General features: G+C 37.6%; 1 protein-coding gene across 8 annotated transcripts in view; it reads right to left on the bottom strand.

Moving 5' to 3' along the window:
• GRIA2 (glutamate ionotropic receptor AMPA type subunit 2) overlaps positions 1-22,217 on the bottom strand; it is a 164,821-nt gene that overhangs the window by 27,677 nt on the left and 114,927 nt on the right. For all 8 annotated transcript variants that reach the window (XM_045295740.1, XM_045295741.1, XM_045295742.1 and 5 more), the window contains exons 7-12: positions 19,821-19,988; positions 19,452-19,556; positions 18,713-18,823; positions 17,019-17,225; positions 15,976-16,346; positions 10,789-10,987 (exon numbers count right to left, since the gene is read on the bottom strand). In XM_045295740.1, coding sequence (XP_045151675.1) covers positions 10,789-10,987; positions 15,976-16,346; positions 17,019-17,225; positions 18,713-18,823; positions 19,452-19,556; positions 19,821-19,988 — 1,161 coding nt within the window. The remainder of the gene's footprint in view (positions 1-10,788; positions 10,988-15,975; positions 16,347-17,018; positions 17,226-18,712; positions 18,824-19,451; positions 19,557-19,820; positions 19,989-22,217) is intronic.

The following is a 22,217-nucleotide window of genomic DNA, read 5'->3' on the forward strand; positions in this document are numbered from 1 at the left end:
TCTTAAAGGCTTGAAGTTATACAAGTGGCCATCTAGCAGAGAAGCAACAAGCCCACGTGGAAGAAGCACACCAGCCTGTGTGATCATGAGGTGTCCTCTGGACCGGGTAACAGAGATCGGGGCACCACAAACAAAAAAACCCCAAAAACATAGTATTGAGAATGAGCAGGGTCAGAGCAGAGACCCAAAGCCCATCTGTGGACAATGGGACATCCCCTCGCAGAGAGGTCCCAGGGAAGAGACGAGTCAACTGGGCCCAGTAAAGCAGTGATGAAAGACACAATATTCCTCTGGTTCCTTGAGGCTTCCTCATCCCCCACTATCATGATGCCAGTACTGTCTTTCACTGTGGGCTAGACTGGAGCATGTGCACAGATACAGATAAGAGATAAGAGTTCAGGACACATGGAATCCAGGAACAAGAATGGGAGCAGCGATACCAGGAGGGTTGGGGAAGTTAGGGGCAGGAGGGGAGTAAGGGGGAACCAATCACAATGATCAACACATAACCACCACCATCCTGGAGGGACAAACAACAGAAACTGTGAGGGTGTGGAGACAGTAGTCAGTGTGAGATATGAAAATAATAATAATTTACAATTTATCAAGCGGTCATGAGGCTGGGGAGGGAAAAAAGAGGAGCCGATACCAAGGGCTCAATAGAAAGTAAATGTTTGAAAAATGAGGCAACATATGTACAAATATGTTTGATACAATTGATGTATAGAATGTTATAAGAGCTGTAAAAGCCCTCAATAAAAAGATCTTAATAAAAACATTTTTTTAATTCAGTGGAGGAAGCAAAGAAGGGTTTAGATACATAAGAAAGAGTGTGATAAAGCAGTAGAATTCCATACATTAAGGGAATGACAGGGTGAAAAATGTAACAATAACAATCTTTTCTTAATTTGGTCTTAAATATAGAATAGTTCTGAAAATCATGAAAAGAGAGAAACTCGTATTATTTTTCATTTCTTACGTTGTCTGCCATCTCCCTTCATCAACAAGGCCATTGTTTGTCCCCGTCCATTGTAGTTGGTTCCCCCTTTCTGCCCCTTCTCTCCGCTCCTTCCCCCTACCCTCACGTTAACGCTACTCCCACTACTGTTTCTGAGGAGTTTATCTGTCCTGGATTCTGTGTGTCGAGAGCTCTTCTCTGTAGCAGCGTACATGCTCTGATCTAGCTGGATTTGTAAGGTAGAACTGGGTCATGATAGTGGGCGGTGGGGGGGAGGGGAGCATTAAAGAACTAGAGGAATGTTGTGTGTTCCCTAGGTGCTATGAAGGGAGACCAGATTTAAAAGGGTTGAGGAGAAAGTTGTTAAACTGAAAACAGAGGCCCTGCATAATAAATTTATAACTGTATAATTAAAGAAAAGGAAAAGGAGAAATGACAGATAGAACAATGCCATAAGAAGGATCTTTCCAAAATTAAAGGAAATCTGCGCATTGATCATGGTTTAGGAAAAAAGCAGCCAGTGAAGAGTAAAACTCTGAAGATATTAAGGGGCATTAAGGTCTATTCAAATCTAGAGCGGTCTTTGGTCATTGGAAAGAGACACAGTCAGAAGCCAGGTAGAAATGTGAGCTGTACAGCAAACGGGTAACTCTTCCTCCAAGCCCGGTAGAAAAAAAGCTTGAGGAGAGGATGAACGCTTCGACTACTATTTTTTGTCTGTCAATATAAGTGGCCTTTTCTTTAAAAGCTATTTCCTTAGATTCATGAGAATTTGAGATAAACGGTGTTTACCTTTTAAACTTAATTGAAACATAATCGTTTCAGGTTATTTAACAGGGTGGAAAATGCCAACAAGTTAGGCCTATTTCGCCTCCAGGAGCTTTAATTACTGCACTATTAAAAAAAGTTGATATATGGCATTCACAGCATATATACCAAAGATACAGAGGCTATCATGTTGTCAGGAGAGACCAGTCCCGGGAGAAGGCCGCTATGATTGATAAAGTAGAAGGACAGCAAAAGAAAACCACTCCCAACAAGATGGACTGACACAATGGCTGCAACATTGGCTCACACATTTCAGTAATGTGAGGCACAGCACTGCACCCTGTTTAGCTCTGCTGTACATCGTGTTCCCACAAGTTAGACCTGACTCAAGGGTACATAATAATAGCAATACAAAAAAACCATAGTACCTAGATTCCAAAATATGTGTAAATAAATCATTTAAGAACATGTTTCAAAGTAGGAATAAATATATATATAATAAAAACACAAGAATGCTTTATAAACTGGCTCTAATACAAAGTGTTTAGTATTTCAACTATAATTAAAGATGAACAATTCTAGATCAAGCTCTAAATATTTTTCAAATCAGTTTTGCTAAGAAAATATTTTATCGTATGGGAAAAGGTGAAAGACTATGTTTTCTTTAAATACAAAGAATCACATTTTTTTTTCTCTAGCTACAGAAATGCTTGTCAATACAGTAGAACCTCGGTACTCGACCACATCAGTACAGGACATAATGGGATTTCAAGGTAAAATGTGAAGATAATGTAATACTAAGTGAGATTATAAGAGTTGAACATCACTGTTCTTATTGTATTTAGTTACGCCAATAATCATATTAAAATCATCCACGTTTTAGTCAGCCACAAGTTTTAAAGAAAACTGACGGTACTGGCTATTGAAAGATATAGTGTCTGGGGGCTTAAAAGTTTGTAGTCAAATAAGCGGCCATCTAGCAGGGAAGCAACAAAACCCACAGGTGTGATCAAGAAGTGTCAGTGGAAAAAGGTATCAGAAGTTCAAAAAGAAGCAACCAAATTGATGTAAAAGGGTCAGAATATAGTGGACACCCCAAACCCACATCTGAAAGTTAATTGGATAGTCCCTCTCAGATGGGTAACACAGGAGGGATGATAAATCGAGGGTGAGGTATATCACTGATGAAGTACATAAATATCCCCTAGTTCTGTACTATTTCCTCCCCCTACTATTATGGCTTTTATTTGTTTAACCTCATTAAACAAATTTTATTTGTTTAACCTCCCCTTACTATTATGGTTTTTATTTGTTTAACCTCATGTTAGACTTGCGCATGTACATTTGTATAATTAAGACCCTTAGCAACATGAAAGCCAACCCTTCAGAAACAGTAATGGGAAGTGAGGGGGTGGGGGAAGGGCGAGCAGCTGGTAGCAGGGATGACTGCATAACCCCATTGGAGGGGAGCGAACGACAGAATTGTACATAGATGGAGATATTGGATCGTGTAAGATGTGGCTAAATACATACTAAATAAGGATTCCTGGAGGCGGGGAGAGTCTGGGAGGAAAGGGATGATGGGCAGCTGGTATCAAGGAATTCAAGCAGAAAGAACTGTTTTGACATTGACTGTGGTAGCAATTGTACAACACTGCTGGATGTAATTGAACTATGGAACAAGGCGTAGAATGCCGGAAGTGTTTGTTCTGGTCCACATCATTACGGAAGAAAAATATAAAAATGGTAAATTCACACATAACAAACAAATCTGTCTTCATAGAAGTACATCCAGAATGTTCTTTAGAAATTGAAGGCAATATTTTCTCTCATGTATTTTGAACATGTTCTGAGGAGGACCAGGCCCTGGAAAAGGATATAATGCTGAAAAAGAGGAAGACACTCAAGGAGGTAAATTGGTATATGGCTGCAACAAAAGGCTCAAACAACCATGAGGATGCCACAGGACTGGGCAGGGTTTCATCCTGGTGTATGAGGGCCACTGTGTGTCAGAACTCATTCAGCAAGGCCCAACTGCAATGACAAGAAGGTTCTCACAAGAGCAATGACTGCCAGGTAGGGAAACTGAAGCCAACAGAATCTTGACAGAGTCGGTTAAGGGTGATAGGTTATTTGGTCAAACAGCATGGCCTCGTTTGCAATGCAGTAAAACAGGTCTCTTAGAAGTAGGGGGTAATGGGCAGAGGTAGATGTAGTTTTATGTAAACTAGGCTATTTCTTACGAAGTATTATTTATTACTTTCTATTATGTATTACTTCTTGAGGGTCAGAATAATAAATTGAATCTATTAATAGATTTAATGGATCTAAATTTTGGCTGTGTTTATGTCTTCGAGTTGGTTGTAACTCAATTGCCCTATGTGCAACAGAATAAAACCATGGGCCCCCGCCCACAGTTCCTGTAACATGCTCATAATTAGTGCCCATCTTTGAGCCCATTGTTGCAACTACTGTGTCGATCTCTTTATTTGAGGGTTGTCCTCTTTTTCACTGTACTCTACCAAGCATGATAGCCTTCTTCAAGAATTGGTCCTTTCCAATAACATGCTCCTAAGTGAAAGTCTTATTCTCTTCACTTGGAAGGGGCATTTACACCGTGCCTCTTCCATGACAGATTCCCCTGTCCTTCAGGCAGTCCATGGCATATTCGATATTCTTTGCCAATGCCACAATTCAAATACATCGATTCTTTTTCAGTCTCCCTTTAATATGTGTACAAGACAAGTAAATATGTCATGGCTTCAGTGAAGAACACTTTAGTGGTCAAAATGTTGACTTCTTTGTTTCTTGTTCTGGTAGACCAATTATTTGAATATTGTTCCTAGTCATACCATCGGTCATTGATCTCAGGTATTCTTCTGCATCTTTGATTTTCTTGTTTGACTACCTTTCCCATTTGTTGAAGTCTCCCTGATTGTCCTCAAGGTTGCTGGAATGATTCTCTGCCTCTTCTGGTCTGTTCATGAAATCTTTAATCTTGTGTTTTCCTTCTGTTACCTCATCCATTAGTTCTTGTATTTCCCTTTGGTGCATGGACTTCATCTCCTCTATTATGGACAGCATCTCCTCTATCATTGTGTCCTTATTGTGCATTGCTTCCCCAATCCCCTGTATTATTCCAAGCAGCCTTCTAAAGATTTCTTCTTGTGGCAGATCCATTTCTGATTCTTCTATGAGCATCATTAGGTCTGCTGTTGTTTTGTTTTTCTTGTTTCCTTGTACAGGGTGTGGTGGTATGTTGTTGTTTGCTTGTCGTTTTGGAAGAACTGGGTGTCATGTTTCTGGGAGACCAAAGGGCCCTGAGCTCTTTCTCTGTGTAACTAGTAAGAATGTTTTTGAGGACTGCCTGTGGCTTTCTATAGTGGTGGGTTGGATTGATATGTAGGCAGGGAGGCCAGCGGCAGTGGGGGTTGCTTCAGAATCTGGGGTGAGGCAACTGACTGTAGGTATGACTCAGGGCCAAGTTGGGGCAGGCCTGCAGCTTGGCCATGGGTCTTGGCTGGGCTGTCAGGTCACAATTTGCACCCTTTCAAAGAGTATTAGGCCTGTGACTTTTCCCTTTTTGTTATGTTTAAAATCCTAGGCTGTGCTCTAGAGGTTAGCTCTGACTACCTTGCTATGTTAATGGATGCTAATGGACAGAGTTCTGCAGGCTTACATTCAAAGTTACACAAAGGACCACAGACTGGAATTGAAAACATTTTTACAAAGAAAAAAAATGCCCCCTTTTGATGATGGGCTTGTGAGAGGCCCTTTTATTGGCGCTGTGAGTGCTGTCCCACAGGGAAGGGGAACCAGCTTATCAGAGAGGGTTTGGGGCTGACTGGATCTGAATTCACCCCCGGCTGCCTTCCTGTGTACCTCCCAGCTCTATCTGGTTGTGCTATGTGGAACTGCATTCTGTCACAGGTAAATATCACAGCGGCTTTTCAATTTCTGCAAATCATTGTCTAATTATCTATTGTTAATTAGATAATTAACACTGGCAGGTGTGGAACTAGAGATGCAGGAAGGGAATGGCCAATGTAGTCACTCTATTACAGGCTGGGGAGGGGAGTTTCAAAGCCTTAGACTGGAAGCGCAGGGAAGCTAGCTTCGCGGGGAGCTCTGGTGTGAGGTCTTGTGGCTCGCTCTCAGAGGCTGTCTGGAAGCCTGGGATGATGACCACTTTTAGACAACAGTCTTGGGAAATTACTGCTCACTGCAGGACTAGGGTGCAGGAAGGGATGGCAGGCGCCATCCTTCTGGGCCTGGCGAGGGGTTAGTGGAACCCAGAGGCAGACACAATACATTTAGTGTTTCAGTGTGTTCTTGAATTGCTTCGTGGGTGAAAATCAAAGGGGGAGGTCTGCACCTGTGCCTAATACACTAAATCTATTTTTAGAACTCATCCTCCCAGTATTGGCCTCCTTACTTTTTCATTTTCTGGTCTGGCAGCAGGAACGACGGGAGGGTGATTCGACCTGGATGCCATCTTGATTCCCCAGTCCCATATACTATTTCTTGAAATGATTAAATATCGACCGATTAGTTTTGATTTAGTGACTTTTCATAAATAATGTTCATTTGATTCCTGTATAAACTATAGGAAGCCATTGCTTTAAAAAGTGATTGTCAACCTTGGCATATGCAAGATGGCAGCAGAGATTCAGTGAGAATCAATTTTATTGATGCCATTTAACTTACTAAGTGATAAATCATAATTATTAATAAATAAATGGAAAGAAAATGCTTTAAAGTGCTATGGTTCTTATCCAGCAGTAGCAAATGCAGATTTAGGGAAGAACAAATGATATGTACAGGAGTGCTTCATAGGAACCCTTGTGGCATAGTGGTTATGAATTAGGCTGTGATCCTCAAGGTCTAAATTTTGAAACCAAAGGTCAGTCACTGTGTGGGAGAAAGATGGATCTTTCTACTCCTGTACTGACTTACAGCCTCAGAAACTCAAGGTGAAGTTCTACCCTTCTTATAGGTCACAATAAGTGGCATCAACTAGATGATAATGAGGTCTTACAATAGTACTTCAGAAAATAGGATCAGGCGTGTGTCTCACATCGACATCAATGATGAAATCGTCACACAAATAGACAATATAACCCCCCAAAAAGTGTGAACTAGCAATATAAAGATGATAATGGTAATGATACTAAAAACCTACTCCTAGAAAAGTCTGAAACTGTAAGTAAAAGACAGGTTTTAAGGGTTAGAAATTCTTTGAAGGACTTTGATGAAGTCAAGGAAGAGGAAGAGTTCTTTGAGTAGACTTAGAAATAAATTCATCAATAAAATTTCTCAATAAATTCATCAGAAATATATTTGATTAAATAAACAGTTGATGCTAGATATTTTTGCAATACAGTCTGTGAAAGCTGAAGGCAGAAATCTTCAGAGAAGGAAAACATAACTGTTTTCACTTTAAACTGAGCGCTAGAAAAGTGGCAGGACCAGGTGGAGGACTGTGAGACACAGGAAAGGAAGGCAGCCTCTCTGAGTTCTACTTCTCCTGGTCCTCTTTGTATTAAAAAAAACCCCACTTTTAGCCAACGTCTCTGTTTGATGAGTATATGCACATATCTGGATTTAATTTGAGTAAACATGAAAATCATTTTTAAAAATGTTAAGTTTCTTTCCCTGTTCTCCAAAATAAAAAACAAGCACTTTCTGGGTGCTTATGGGATACGTCTTAATAGAGTGTGAGAGAAGGGTGGTAACAATGAGCTCTATCAAAGGCAGAGATGTCGCAAGACCCGGAAAAAAACGAGCCCCTGCTGTTAAGTGGCAGCTTTCACAGTATAAAAATGTAAAATTCTAAAAAAAAAAAGCGGTTCATAATTGAAGGCCAAGTTCTCTCTTCATGAGAGGTGAGTAACAGTGGCACCATAACTGGCAACAATCAGCAGATCCAGGACGAGTCAGACTGTCATTCATCTGACCTCGGGTGTGTCGCAGTTAAAACCAGAAAGTCCCAGGAGGGAGAGATGCAGACGTTTTCTCTTACGTCTCTTGGTTTTTACATGAGTGTCCTACATGCTTTTCTCTACCCAGTAGATCAAAGTAAGTAGATCATTATGCTGATTATTATTATTATGACTATGAAACATAGTACATTTAAAATTTGCAGTTTAAGTTGGAATTCTAAAACTAGCACATGGTCATTAGTTTTTCAAAAGTAATATTGTTAAAAACCCATTTTATTATTAAATGATATACCGAAAATTTTTTAATATTTTAGACTCACGCTGAAGAATTGGCATCACTCTCAACCAAAACTGATCCCTATAACTTAGATGTATGATTCATTTTATAATTTGATAAAAATGCTGTCAATCTCCAAGGTATACTTTTTAGGAAACAACTGATATTGAGGCAAAACCTAGGAGTTCCATGTTCTGGTTTCTATATTAAATGTCTAAGCTAAATGTCATAACTTAATACATTAAGCTATGTTTCTTCCTTTAAGGAGTCTTTATCGTTTAGAATTTATACAGTGATATCACCTCTTTGAGGACTAAATGAAAAGTTAAGTTCTTCTCAGGGGGAAAAAAAAGGATGGTTTGATAAAATACTACAAGATAGTAGAAAATGCGGGAAAAATAATTAAATTTCTACTCGTGAAAGAACATTCAAGGTCAATAAGTGAATTCAATCAATTCAAATAAAACCACATTCAAACACAAGGCAAGTCTAACAACCTTAGCCTTTAAGAAATGGTAAAACTTCTTCTTCCAGGAGTAATTCGTGGTCTGGGGTCTGAAAGTGAGTAAAACAGATGGCCATAGGACAAAGAGAACAACATGTGTCTTTCGTTCTGACTCTAGTCCATCCCATTTCTATCCCCTTCGCTGACCAGCTGAGTAACACCATAACCTGCCAGCCTGCTCAGGTTCTCAGAGGAAGCTCCAAAATGTGCCTAGGGCTCATAGGTAGATGAGAGAGAGTCATCCAAGATGCATGGGGAATATTAATGTTAGGTATAGAAGCAAGGAGAGCTTTCTTAGCAACACCTGTCACACAAACTTAGAAATTTAATCAGAATAACATTAGTAGACTACAGTTCACTGAGGAGTTAAGAAAATAATTTTCATAAGAATAAATTACTGCTTGACTTTATATGTCTCCTATTATCTTCATCACATTTTAAACAATACTCATGAAGAGAAGTGGTTTAAGAAGAGAGACACTATTCAATCTCTCTATACTAACGTAACAAGCATTATGTGATAAATACATCAGTCTCGATGTGTATAATTGAAAAGCCATCGATTCCTAGAAACCATTTATTCAGACAGAAGCAAACATAATATTTTCCTTCATTATCATCCTTATGGAGCTCTGGTGGCAGAGTGGCTTCCATGTTGGGCTGCTAATCCCGAATCACCAACTGCTCCGAGGGAGAAAGATGAGGCATTCCACTCCTGTAAAGAGTGACAGTCTCAGGAACCCACACGGGGCAGTTCCACCCTGCCCTGTAGGGTCACTATGAGTCAGAAGAGAAATCGAGTGTGTCTGCCTGAACTTCTTTGGCATGAATTTCTTTGGTAAGCAATGTAACGCATGTATTCATATATCTCACTTGTCTAAGATAAGGACATGGAGGGACCCCTCTTGCTTTCTTGTCACTCACGCCAAGCTCTAGCATTACAAATGTAAACATGGAAGCAATTCGATAAATTCCATAAACCACCAATTTTCACTGGCCTTCAGTTTTAAAATTAAAGAAAAAAGTATTGTCCTGATGCATGGACAAAAATATTGCAATCAAGTCTACTTTGCCGCATATGGTTGCATCTTCATAGAAGTAGATTGTCACATAATTCTTCCACATAATAGATGTCACACTGAGTTGCTTTGAGTCAAATATTGACTTCAAAGTCCCCAGCAACAGTGGTTCATTATTACCTATCCAAGCGAAAGATAGCAACTTTTACCAGATTCATCTTCATCTAGAAGAAAGCACCTGGAAATAGGGTTCTTTTAGTCAATCTATCTAGCACCAAGAAAACCATGTGATGACAGATTCCTGCCTCATTCAGACACCTCTTTTATTCAAGTGCTAATAATACAATAAAAACACAGTAATGAGCAAAGTACCATTGGGGTAGGAAATAATCAGAATAACTCAAAAGAGACACCAACTGAAAACCCAGGAAAGATTATAACTCATTTTAATAAACATGTTGCTTTGAGCATAAGAGTCCTGGTGAGGATCGGACTGGCAACACCAGGTCAATGGTTCAAACTCACCAGCTCCTGCGTGGGAGGAAAGTGAAGCTAACTGCTCCTGTGAAGATTTAGACACCCTAATTCATGCCCTAACACATAGGGCATTCAAAATTGGAGTCCATTCAATGTCTCTGAGTTTTGGTTTTACTGTTTTGAACAAGCTAGAACATGATGGAATATCAAGCTCACACATATTACATGATGGTATATCAAGCTCACACGTATTACATGCATGTGCATGTGTCATACGTGACAGTAAATTGGCATTAATAACAAGTCTGTAATAATAAATAACATCTGTACTTAGACTTGTGTGTAAGTCTAAGGAGCTACTTACAAACTCACCACACTTGTTAGCTTAAGGATTTCTAATGAAAATAGTATGCTTACATATCACACTGCTTTGAATATGAGCTTTTCAACTGTAAACTATGTAACTTACAAGCAGTTACACTTATTAGAATACCCAAATCAACACCCTTTTAATTAAAAAAATCCTCTGAAATTACTATTCTTTTATTCAGTTTTATTCAAAAAGGGCAATAAAATGTTTTTAAACTGTGCATTCATTACAATATGTATGGTTTTTATTCCTAGAGAGTTAGGATTTAGGAACTAGATGGAGATAGCAATGAGGATAAAGACAGAGACAGGGACAGAATAGGACCAGGAAGGTACAGCAATAAAAATATTTATAGAATGAAACAGAAGCAGGGTTTTTTCACATAGCACCTTTGAGGAGACAAGGGGAACAGTATTTAAATAGATTAAACATTGTAAACAAATCTTAATAACCAAAGTAGAAAATATCTTACCCTAAAAAACTCTTTTGTGGAGCCAGAGTCTAATGTTCCATAAGCAATTTCTGTTTGCTTAGAAAGGTCTTCAGCACTTTCGATGGGAGACACCATCCTCTCTACGGTCAGGAAGGCAGCTAAGTTAGCCGTGTAGGATGAGATTATGATCAGGGTAAAGAACCACCACACACCGCCAACAATGCGCCCAGAGAGGGATCTAATAACAAGTATGAAATGGATTTGTACAGTGAAATAAAGGACCTAATAGAAAATCAGTTTAGCAGTTTTATGCAAATATTGCGTTGTAAGGGGAATTTTCTTTTTATACATTTCAATATAGCTGCTAGCTAATTAAACCAGAAATTATTAGATATTACGGGTAAGGGGTACAGATTAGCTAAATTTGATGGCAAAAAAACGGAGAACAAAATTTTGGAGTCCAGAAATTCTTTCATCATTAAAATAGTCAAATAGTTTATGGTTTCAAGCATTATAAGATTTTTAAGAATTCTCCAAATAGCACATCTAATACCCATTCCACTTTATTTACCGATGCATAAGTAGATTTGAACCAGAGAACATTAAAACAGAATTCAAATTCAGCACAAGGTATAAAAATAAAATGAAAAAACAATTAAGGTTTTTTTTTTTTTTAGCTTTTAGCATGGAAGAAATCTTCCATTTAATTCCATTAACGAAGTTCAAAAACTCTCAAAATGGCCCAAAACTTCATTTTGTGTGTGTGTGTGTGTGCCAAAATAAAAATATCAGATAAGTGCATGATACAGAAAATTAAAACAAAATGGAACTACAAAGATGTGAAACAAAATGTAATTCTGAATGAACAAAAAAATTGATGCTTCAGAGCATGGATGCCTGTCATTCTGTTCCATTGGACTTCCTGCTCAAGGAAAAATGAATTAAACTGTTCTCAAGCTTATCAAGATACAAATTCCTGCCTGGGGATATAATAAAATGACAAAATTTTAAAGGCTATACATTTTTATAGAAGATATCCCAAAGATTAATGATTCTCAAATGATTTTCTTAAAATGTCCAGATAGATAAATGTAGATTTCGTGTCTACTGTTATCTGTGGGACCTAATAGTGTCGTCCCATAGCCTGTAATTACAGTCACAGCTTCTCGCTGAGCAGATGGTAGCTTTAAACTGGCAACATTTCAGTTAGCCATCAAGGGCTTTAATCATTGTGCAACCACGATATTCCGTGTGTGTGTATACACATATATATTCCATTATTTGGAAAGATTTGGTTGGCCTCTGCACATAATTAGGGCACTTGAGTCACATCAACCAGTGAAATGTCTAGTATTTTTTTAAAATACAATAACTCTATGATGTCTAACAAATAGGCTTGCTAACATTTCTCAAATTGAAATCACCAGAAGCTGGTAATGTGTTAGCTAAACAAAAGTCCCTAACAATTAACTGCAGTGAATGATCATCTTTAATTCAGATACTAAAGCACAGATATCAAATCAAATACGTGAGTACAATATCTCAAATAAACTCAAGTAGTCAATAAAGATATGACAAAATACCCATTTATAAACTATCAAGGGCTTATGCAGGAGGGGGGAGCGGGGAGGGAGGGGAAAAATGAGGACCTAATGTCGGGGGTTTAAATGGAGAGAAAATGTTTTGAGAAACGATGTACAAATTTGCTTTACACAATTGATGTGTGTATGGATTGGGATAACAGTTGTATGAGCCCCTAATAAAATGTTAAAAAAAAAAAAAAAGTAAATGGACATTAGAAATAAAATTCTTTAGATTAGAAATTGATCTAAACATTGAAAGGTTTGACTTTACATTAGAAGTAAAGTTCTTCACCGAGAGAGAGCATCTTAATGATAAAAGAGATACAATATGATTATGAGCTTTTATCATAAACTCACTAAGATATTCAAAGAAAGAAAGAAATATGATAGAGTTTAAAAGGTTAAAGACTTCTCATGTTTGCAAAGAATATTGATGGACATATTTAAATTTTGAAAAACATCTTATTTTTTTTTCTGAAAATGCAGAATTTTATTTAGAAACTGTTTAAAGTAGGGAAAAAAGCCCTTATCAAGAAAGAGTAGGTGAAAAATGGGTCACTAATCAGCTGGAATTTTAGGGCAACAAAGGTCTAAAAGGCTGAGAAAGAGAAATTGCCCCACTGTCATTTAAACAATGCTGATTACTTGTCTTTTGCTTTTCTTCAGCTACAACCATTTTGAAAATAAGGAGTTCTGGTGCTGCTGTCGGGTAACTTTGGAATGGTAATCGAAATCTCTGTGGTTCCAAACTACCAAAGTTTCTGCAGGAACAAGATGAGGTTATCTGCTCCTGTAATCAATTACAGTCTTGGAAACCGTAAAGGGTCGCTGTGAATCAGAATCCACTCCATGACAGCAAATAGGATTCTTAAAATGTTCACTATTTATTCCATAACAATGGGAGGTATAATACGTGCACTCTGTAAGCGGGCAAGTTGAGTACTTGAGTAATTAAATCCCTTCAAAGAAAATATATGATAATTGCTTTTGACTCTTTAATCAGTTTGTTAATAAAGACTACATTTGGCAATTATGTTTGTAAGCACTTCCGTTTAGCTTCCCAATAAAAACATAATGTCTTCTATTCCAGAACTTAAGTCAAATTCAATGAAGATAAAATTTAATGAAATTAATATGTCGATTGATTGAAATTTTACAAAGTATCTCAAGAGAAATGTATTGGACTGATAACTTTGTTCAGCAATGAGTCAGTTAAATTCTTATTTATTTGCTAATTTTCTAGAGCACATACTAATGTCCCTGAAAGAGCTCCTGAGACTTTGCACAAAACAGAAAATTCAATTTAACATTTTGAAGGTAGACAAAAAGTATTTTAAATAAAAGAATACAATTTTTACTAGCAGCCTCTGTATTTAAAAAGGCATATAAATGTAAATATACTATCATATCTTTTTAATTCCTCTCAAATGATTATCTTAAGATTTACATATGCTCTTATAGTTATTCAATTCCTTTAAAAATATTGGGGGGTATTCAGATTAAGGAATGTGAATAAATATTTTAATACATTGATTTTAACAGTATTAACAAAGCATAATAATCATGATAATATTTCAAAATGTGTTCTGTTAGTACTTTTAATCTCATTCCACATTTTATTTTCTTAGACATCATGACAAATATTTCAAAATATTTTAAAAACAGTTTATCTCATGGTATCTATGTATTCCATGCTTGTTTTAAATGGCAAACTACTACACTATTCATTTCTAAACTGGAGAAAGTAACCATCACTACATTCTAAAAGTGAAGGTTTGGTTCCTTAAAAATAGCAATATTTGTTCAGTACTATGTATTATCTTTCATTATTAAATACACATACAACATAAATTTAAAGATATAATGATATGTAACCCTTAATTTTTTTAATGTGGTGAGTATTGTCCATATATATTCAGAAAAAGAAAAAAATCAATTGATGATAAAAACAACAAATCATTTTGCCTAAAAAGCTATTTTCTAATCAGAAAATAAAAGTTGCTTCATGTAAAATTATAGTGCTTTTAACTTAGAATGAAATAAAAACAAAGACAAAATGGTCCAATTTTAGGTAGCAGGCGTGTTAACAATTAACTATCTGTATGTCATAGTGGACATTTTTATATTATCACACATAAAATATACTTATATTGCTAAATGTACCTATATACACTCCTGTTTCCCATGCTTTGTCAAGCAATGGATACCAAACAACTACCTGCAGTGTACTGCTGCATAGATAGCAGAGGAAGCAGTACTGAGGACATATGTATGGGAACCCAGGTCACTGTAGCTTATTTTCTGATGAACCTAAACACTTTCCTCTACTTACTCAAACTAAAGTGTATAAGTACTCCAAGATAATTTCCATGCATCTCAGAACTAGGCTACCATTATAGGCCAATAAACTTCTTGCGACAATTGAGCTATTTTGTTAATGTATTAGAGACCAAAAATATTCCCTGAGATCTAGTGTGGGTTAGTATTCTCTCTCTCTCTCTCTCTTCAGCATTAAAAAAGCTCTGTCTTGAATCAGATTAATTCAATATACAAATGGAACTATAAATCTTATATTTTCTTGAAGATCATTATAATGAGATGAGAGAAAATGTTTCCCAAATACCTTAGCATAGCTCTGATTTGATACATTGTCATAGGGAAGATAATAGAGGTGACCTGCTGGGATTAAGGCCCTTTTAGATCCATATAGCCAATTATTTTTAAATTTCCATACCATCAAAGAAGTAAGTCATTGATAATCTTTGCTTATAGGATATATTTACATTATCTTAGTAGGTAGAACATATTGAGAAGACAGCAAAGATACCCAGATAGATGACTGTCTCATGTAATTTTTGGAAATGAATTGCATGCTATCCCAAAAAGTACTTAGAAACTGAAGTGTAATAAAATGATATTAGAACCTGACCACTCTTTCACTAGTAACTGAAACGCATCATAATATTGATATAGATCAATGGGGCCTAAATTTAAAAGTGCTTGTAAACGGATAACATTTTAGGTTTCAAATGTTTAAGAAATCATGTTAGAAAAAACATAATTTATTCCTGAGAAGGAAACACACATTCGTGGCTATCATTCATCTTTGTGATGCAAAGGCATACATTCCTTTTCATCTAGCAAACTGACCTTAAACAAGTTAAATTTCATGTTTTTCTCCCATACTATTCTCATGAGCTAATGATGAAAAAAGTAAAGTAGATGAGATGTTTTCAATGAAGTTTTGTCCAACAAGTGGGTGTTTCTGTAGCTAATAAATCAAACTGCCCATTTTCCCATATACAGGTCTGTGACTTAACTCACAGATGTCTGTAAAATGAGAATATGCAGCAAAAACACGGTAACCCTCCAAGAAGGCATGAAATAATTGGAGCCTTATGCATTTTATAGCCTCTCCATGGTGTGTATAATATCACCCAGGAAATATGTGATCAATATTCAGAGAGCATTGTTCAAATATTTCACAGGCTTACACCAACATTAAGAGTATGTCCTTGAAGGAGTCTTGGACTGCTTGGACAGGAAGTTGACAGCTGATTACTTTGTTGAGTGAATTTATAAACACCATGAATCTCCACTTGAGACCTAAAATGCACAAAGTTGAAACAGGTGAGTAACCAACCTTGGCGAAATATCGCATCCTTGCTGCATAAAGGCACCCAAGGAAAACCAGAGACTATTAAAAATCCCAAATTCATTAGTTGATTCACTACTTTGTGTTTCTCGTCCATCTTCAAACTCCTCAGTGTGCCACTCGTAGGGGCTAAATCTGCTCACCAGGAATAAAACTACACTGACCCCAATGTAGGCAAAAACAATGCACATCCAGATCTCATAGGCTAAAGGATCAAGAAAGGAAAACACTCCTGGTTTGGACTTCTGAGGCTTCTTGATCATGATAGATATCCCGAGGCTCATAAAGGGCTTTGAGAAGTCGATCACCTCTTCTCTCACAAGGGTAATCGTTAATGGTGCAATTGCTATATCAGCTTTCTGCAAGGGAAAAAAGAAAGGTAAGAGTACCTGGAGTCAATATCAGAAACAATTTTGATCACGTCATTGGCTGAAAACAGAAGGAAGGGTAATCATGGAAACAGAAATTATTATTATTGTAGGGTTCTAGTAAAATGATTTTTTTAAAAGAAAAGAAATCAAAGCAGGCTAAAAAAAAAACTAGCTTAACAAGCTGATATTTCCAGTCATCTTTTAAGCAATATCAAAGCTGATAAAGTTGATCTTATGGAGTAAACTATAGCAAGGGTTAGTCTTAGAATTACCAATAAAATCCAGAGTCAGGTTAAAAAAAATGACTAAAATCAGAAGTCACCAAGCATCCCTCTTTTCTGTAAGAACACAGTTACCATCTAGTTTGACTATAACATGATAAATATGACTGTATATATGACTTTTCCTTCCTTTGAATAATAGAAGTGACACATAGTTTTTCAGGTAGATGAAAGGTGGAATCTCCTATCTGATCCAAACTGCATGTTTACTTCTGGCTTTAGCCTGTAATCCTTCAAATACTCACAAAGGTATAAGATCGTATTCCTAGAGTATTGTAGGAAACCAAGAACATTAGGCACTGACACTGCATGGTAGGAGACAATCTGTCAACAGTGGTTCAAGTGTAATGGCTTTATTTAGGAAAAGAGCTATACTTACCCCATAGACTAGTTCTCCAACCATCCCATTCCAAATTTTTGTGTCTGCGTCCCTGGCCCCATACTTGCCATCCCCAACAATTGTCAACTTGTACTTGAACCCACAATGTTTGGCGATTTCTGCGGCCAAGTCAACACAGTAGCCCTCATAGCGCTCGTTGCCTTCAAGCATTTCATGATTTTTCTTCATCATAACGTATGGGGATTCCTGTGTGGAGAGACAGTGTTTTAGCGAGCTCACTGTCTCTAACACTCGTAGTTACCTCACTGACTCTAACATTCTGAGTCAATAATTTCCCATCAGCCAGAAACATTATAGATTACAAATGATAGAAAACATTGAGAGTTTAATCATTAGGCTTCTGAATAAAATCTTCAATTGTCTAATTAAAAAACACTTGTCATTAAAATGGCTGGAATTGGCTGCACCAGGGTGACCAAGGTATTCAAAGCACAACATACTGGTATGCTCACTTTTCATGTCTATAATTCCTAGCATTTAGAAAAGACGAATGCCCCACAATATATGTGATCACATTCTTGGTCCTCTACTTCTTATTTTAGATGGAAACAAAAATCCAAGAACCAGCATTCACTCCAAACTCTGTCATTGCTGACTTAAGGGATAAAGCTTATGTACAAATCAGGTTCATGCCCAATTACAACCAGGCTGAAAGCATCCTTGTCAGGAAGGTGTGCTGATTCTATCTTATACCTAGGCTCCAAGAATGATGCCACAAGGATAGCTGCATAATAGCTTTAGCTGTCGATGTAAGAGAGAGAACCCATGGCTAGACATCAACCCAGTTTTACTCCCACATACATGCTCACTGATAGCACTCTCCAGCAGCCCTAGTTGCATAGTGTTTATGCACTTGGCTTATGCACTTGGAGTATGCACTTGGCAAGGTCAACAGTCTCAAACCATCAGCCACTCCTTGGGAGAAAGACAAGGTTTTCTACTTCCATAAAGAATTACAGACTGGAAACCTACAGGAACAGTTTTATCTTGCCCTAAAGGGTCACTAGGAGTCAGCATTCACACAATGGTAGTTTGTTTAGGACTCTCCAATGTTGTTTTTGTTTTTTAAAAAGGACATAAAATTGTATTCTATTAGTCTAATATTTTCCCCTTAAATTTTCCCCCAAAGCTTGTTATGATGATAGATACTTCTCTTCCACTTATCTAAAGTTTAGATATACAAGAACCAGTTCAGTTTTGCCTCATTTATTAAACATTTATGTATTTTAAGCTAGTTATTCGTCAGGCATTTTGTTCAACCTGTTTTTGAGAAGTTCACTTTTTAGTGTGAAGAAAGAGGAATAGACAACATTATTAAACTGTGTTACGGATGTAAAGATAAAGGTTTACCCAGATTGGTTTGAGAATAGAGAGGCAGCACTCTTGTGAATGGCAAGGAACATTCTTTGACGATTTTCCCCAAATGCTTCTGTTTGTACGCACCGAGGTTACAAACTGTTATCAAGCTACCCTACAGTGTCGTCTGCAGAGGTGACGGAACTTTTAAACATTTCAACCAGGTTTTTTTTTTTTAAGTCCTTTTATCAGAGTAATTATGCAATAATTTTAACAAAACATTACAAAAGCAACACTGTGGGGAGTCTTAAAATATAAACAGCAACGTTTCTTACAGAATTTTTTATGAGGAAAAACAAGCATATATAACTACTTACCAAAATTGTCGTGACAACAACTGTCTTATTCTCAAGCCCGGACGTGTCGTTTCCAGAAGGGAGTTCCGTGAGGGTAACAACCATTTTGTCAACTTCACTCCAGTATCCAATCTGAAAAAGGTCGGGGCAGGTAGACACAAAGATAAACGATCCGTCTTTTAGCAACGCATTCCACGACTTTTACTGGATGTCGGAATTCCAAATTACCCCCAAATTAGGCTGGCTTCCATCTTAGCAGAGATGTGTCTTTTGTGTATGGAGATTTATTGAGACTAGAAAGGAACTATACAAACAAAAAGGTTTTTTTAGAGATAGCTTCTCTCTTCGTGTTCACTTTTTGTAAGCTCTGCGTTTCATTTGTGTGTGACCGATCATTGAGAAATATTAGTAAATTAAAAACACCTGCTGTCACATTGAAGAGAAAGTTGCTAACCTTGAAGTTGCAAGCACTTTTTCACCACGTTATTTTTAGCTGTTTAAAACTTTCAGCAATAACTCATGCTTTCATATTCCAGGTGTTAAAAAATAATAATCATTATACTTTTAATGTAAATTCTACTTCTGGAGAACTTGCCAGAATTGAATATATTTAGAAAAGCTTAAAAATATTTATGTCTGTGTTGGTAGGCGCTGAATTGTATGTGACTGCAAACATCCATGGGTACTTGGGCAAGGGAGATGACCATTTAGCAAACTCACCACGTTACAGAAAGAACGTCTCAAAATTGTAAAGGATTACCTTCCGGGGCCCATTCGTTTTCAACTCCATGATGTTAATTGTATAGTTTATTCGTTTTCCGTTCTGGTCAAACTTTATATTTCCGGAGAGTCCTTCAACTTGAACCTAAAGAGGAAATGGGAAAGAGGCACAGTTGTGGATGTGCTTCAACTACAGGTGCAAACTTTACAGACTATGCCTCCCTGTGTTCAGTTGAAGAAAACTGGACTGGAAGCGTTCTTTCCTTTCTGCAACTTACCTTTTTGTAGGGAGGGACTAATATTCTGTGTATATCAAGCTTATGCATTAAAAGAAAGATAAATAGTTCAACAGCAACAACGAAGTGTGGCCATGCTAAAATCGCGTGAACAGTCATCGTGAGTGACTTACCTGCTTCAGAGCCCTTTCTATCTCTACACCTTGTCCCCAGGGCACGGCTGGGTTTGCCAGACAGTCGCCAGCATTCCCCCTTCGGGAGATTTCAATCCTCTGTTTCCGAAGATTTCGGAAAGCTTCAGTCATGACTTGCACTGCATCATAGGTCAAAGCAGACGTATACTGAAAAGGATCACATGTGTTTCATTAAGAATTGGGAAGCAATCAGAAACACCTTGGTGTTCAGCTGTCAGCCACACAAGAACGAAAACAATTTCCACATCCAGAAACGTAAGAATGTAAGACATATAGCTTAAAGTAGCAAGAGGATGAATTGGGCTCTTAATCACATATTTCCTAATCAATTAACCTCTCAACTATCCTAAGTGAGACAATTCCATAACCATTATGACAATGGTATTTCTAATCAGTTTCTTCTAGAATTATAGTATGGCTTTGGCTATGTGTCAACTTGATGGCAGTGAGTTTATGATGAAGAAGAAATTAAGACATACATATTTCTTCACTGCTTAATAAGAGATTTATCCTGGCAACATGAAGAATACTGTCTAGTTCAGAATCCCAAAGCATGAATTCACCACTGGTTATATGTTCTTATGTATCTGCCATGGACTTAGAAGTGGATGTTTGTTTTTAAATTCCCCTGGCTTATTCTGATAATCAAGTAAGTTCTGTAAATTATTCTGGTAATCATAATTTCCCTATAATCTCCCAGCTTTACCAGCCTATGATAATACCAGTTCCAATATATGATATTCTGCTCCGAGAGGGTGGCAGCACTATTGTTGAAGCTTAACATCAAATAAGGGGGGGGAAAGCAACATGTATCAAGAATTGTCAGTGGTTAAGTAGTATTGCTTCTGTATGTTGCCAATCTATTAAATGTCTGACTCTTCTCTCGTGAATGACAGATTGCAGTTGAATCTAAATCATTTCTGAATGCTAAAACATTTACATCAGGTGAGTCTCAGTCTGTGAGTATTTAAGGTACAGTGGAGTGGCCATCCAGGGGACAATTCAATTCCTTACTGATATTGTGACCAGAAATCCAAAAACTGGCTCTCAATATTTTCAACTAATTCTCCTACATTCCTCAGTAGACCATTTCATCAGCTTTCAAAAATGAAGACTTCATATTTCCTTTAATTTCCTCAAAACTCCAGTACCTCCTCACACTTAGCTGGTTATCTGACTTTCCATATCACGAAGAAAGTAAAAGTCTAGCACAAGAACTCACTTCCATGTCCCCCATGAAATCACGGGCTTCCCCCATTGTCTGTTTGCTTCTTCACCACAGGTGATACGTGAACTGGCCATATCTTTTTTCCCTTCAGAGAAATATTATTTGAAAGGAATTGTCCTTCTCTTACAGTGATCGACCTCTATGATTTTATATTCCTCTCGGATGTTCAAATACAATGTCCTCTGTGATAGCCTTCCAGTTCAGTTCGCTTACAGGAACTCTCCGTCATGGAACCATGCTTATGAAGGGGCTTCCACATGCTTGTGGAAAAAGCTCATTATCTATTGATTACATTTTCTATAAACCTTTGAAAACCTTCTCATTTGAAAATTAGATATACACTCATCCTTTTGACTGCGGTTAGGTGCCGGTGCTTCAGAAGCAAGCACTTTCTGGGCCCGGGTCATTCGCACAGTTGTCATCTTTGTTCTCGTGGTGGTGGCCACTGTGCCTACCCATCACCTTGAATATTGTCCTTTTTGTATATTGACCTACTTTACCAAGCATGGGGGTCCTTATTCAGGAATTGGTCTTCTTGATAACTTGTCCAAATTATGTGAGACAAAGTCTCTCCTCCCTTGCTTTTTGTGGGGTAGTGAAATTATTTCATATGCTTTTTCCACCCGTCTCTGTAATGCCCACCACATGATTTCAGTCATCTCATATGTATGTAAAAGCTGGACATTGAATAAGGAAAACGGAAGAAGAATCAATGCATTTGAATTATAGTACTGGTGACGAATATTGACAGACTGCCAAAAGGACAAACATATTCGTTTTGGAAGAAGTACAGCCAGAATGCTTCTTAGCATCAAGAGCATGGTGAGACTTTTTCTCACATACTTGGTACATGTTGCCCGGAGAGACCAGTCCACGGAGGAGGACATCGTACTTGGTAGTGTAGAGAGGCAGCCAGAAAGAGGAAGGCCTTCACAAAGATCGATTGAGACAGTGGCTGCAGCAATGGGCTCAAACATGGGAACAACGGAGGATAGTGTTGGGCCAGGCAAATGTTTCCTTCTGTTGTACCCAGGGTCAGTGTGGGCTGAACTGAGACAACCCCACCTGACAACAAGAACATGCAAACATCGTTTTTGCAACACTAATAGACGGGATTGATCTGCTTCTGTTACTATGGACACTCATAT

The sequence above is a fragment of the Echinops telfairi genome, unplaced genomic scaffold (assembly GCF_000313985.2).
Source record: "Echinops telfairi isolate 266 unplaced genomic scaffold, ASM31398v2 ScPeMD7_5868;HRSCAF=6743_0, whole genome shotgun sequence".
NCBI lineage: Eukaryota > Metazoa > Chordata > Mammalia > Afrosoricida > Tenrecidae > Echinops > Echinops telfairi.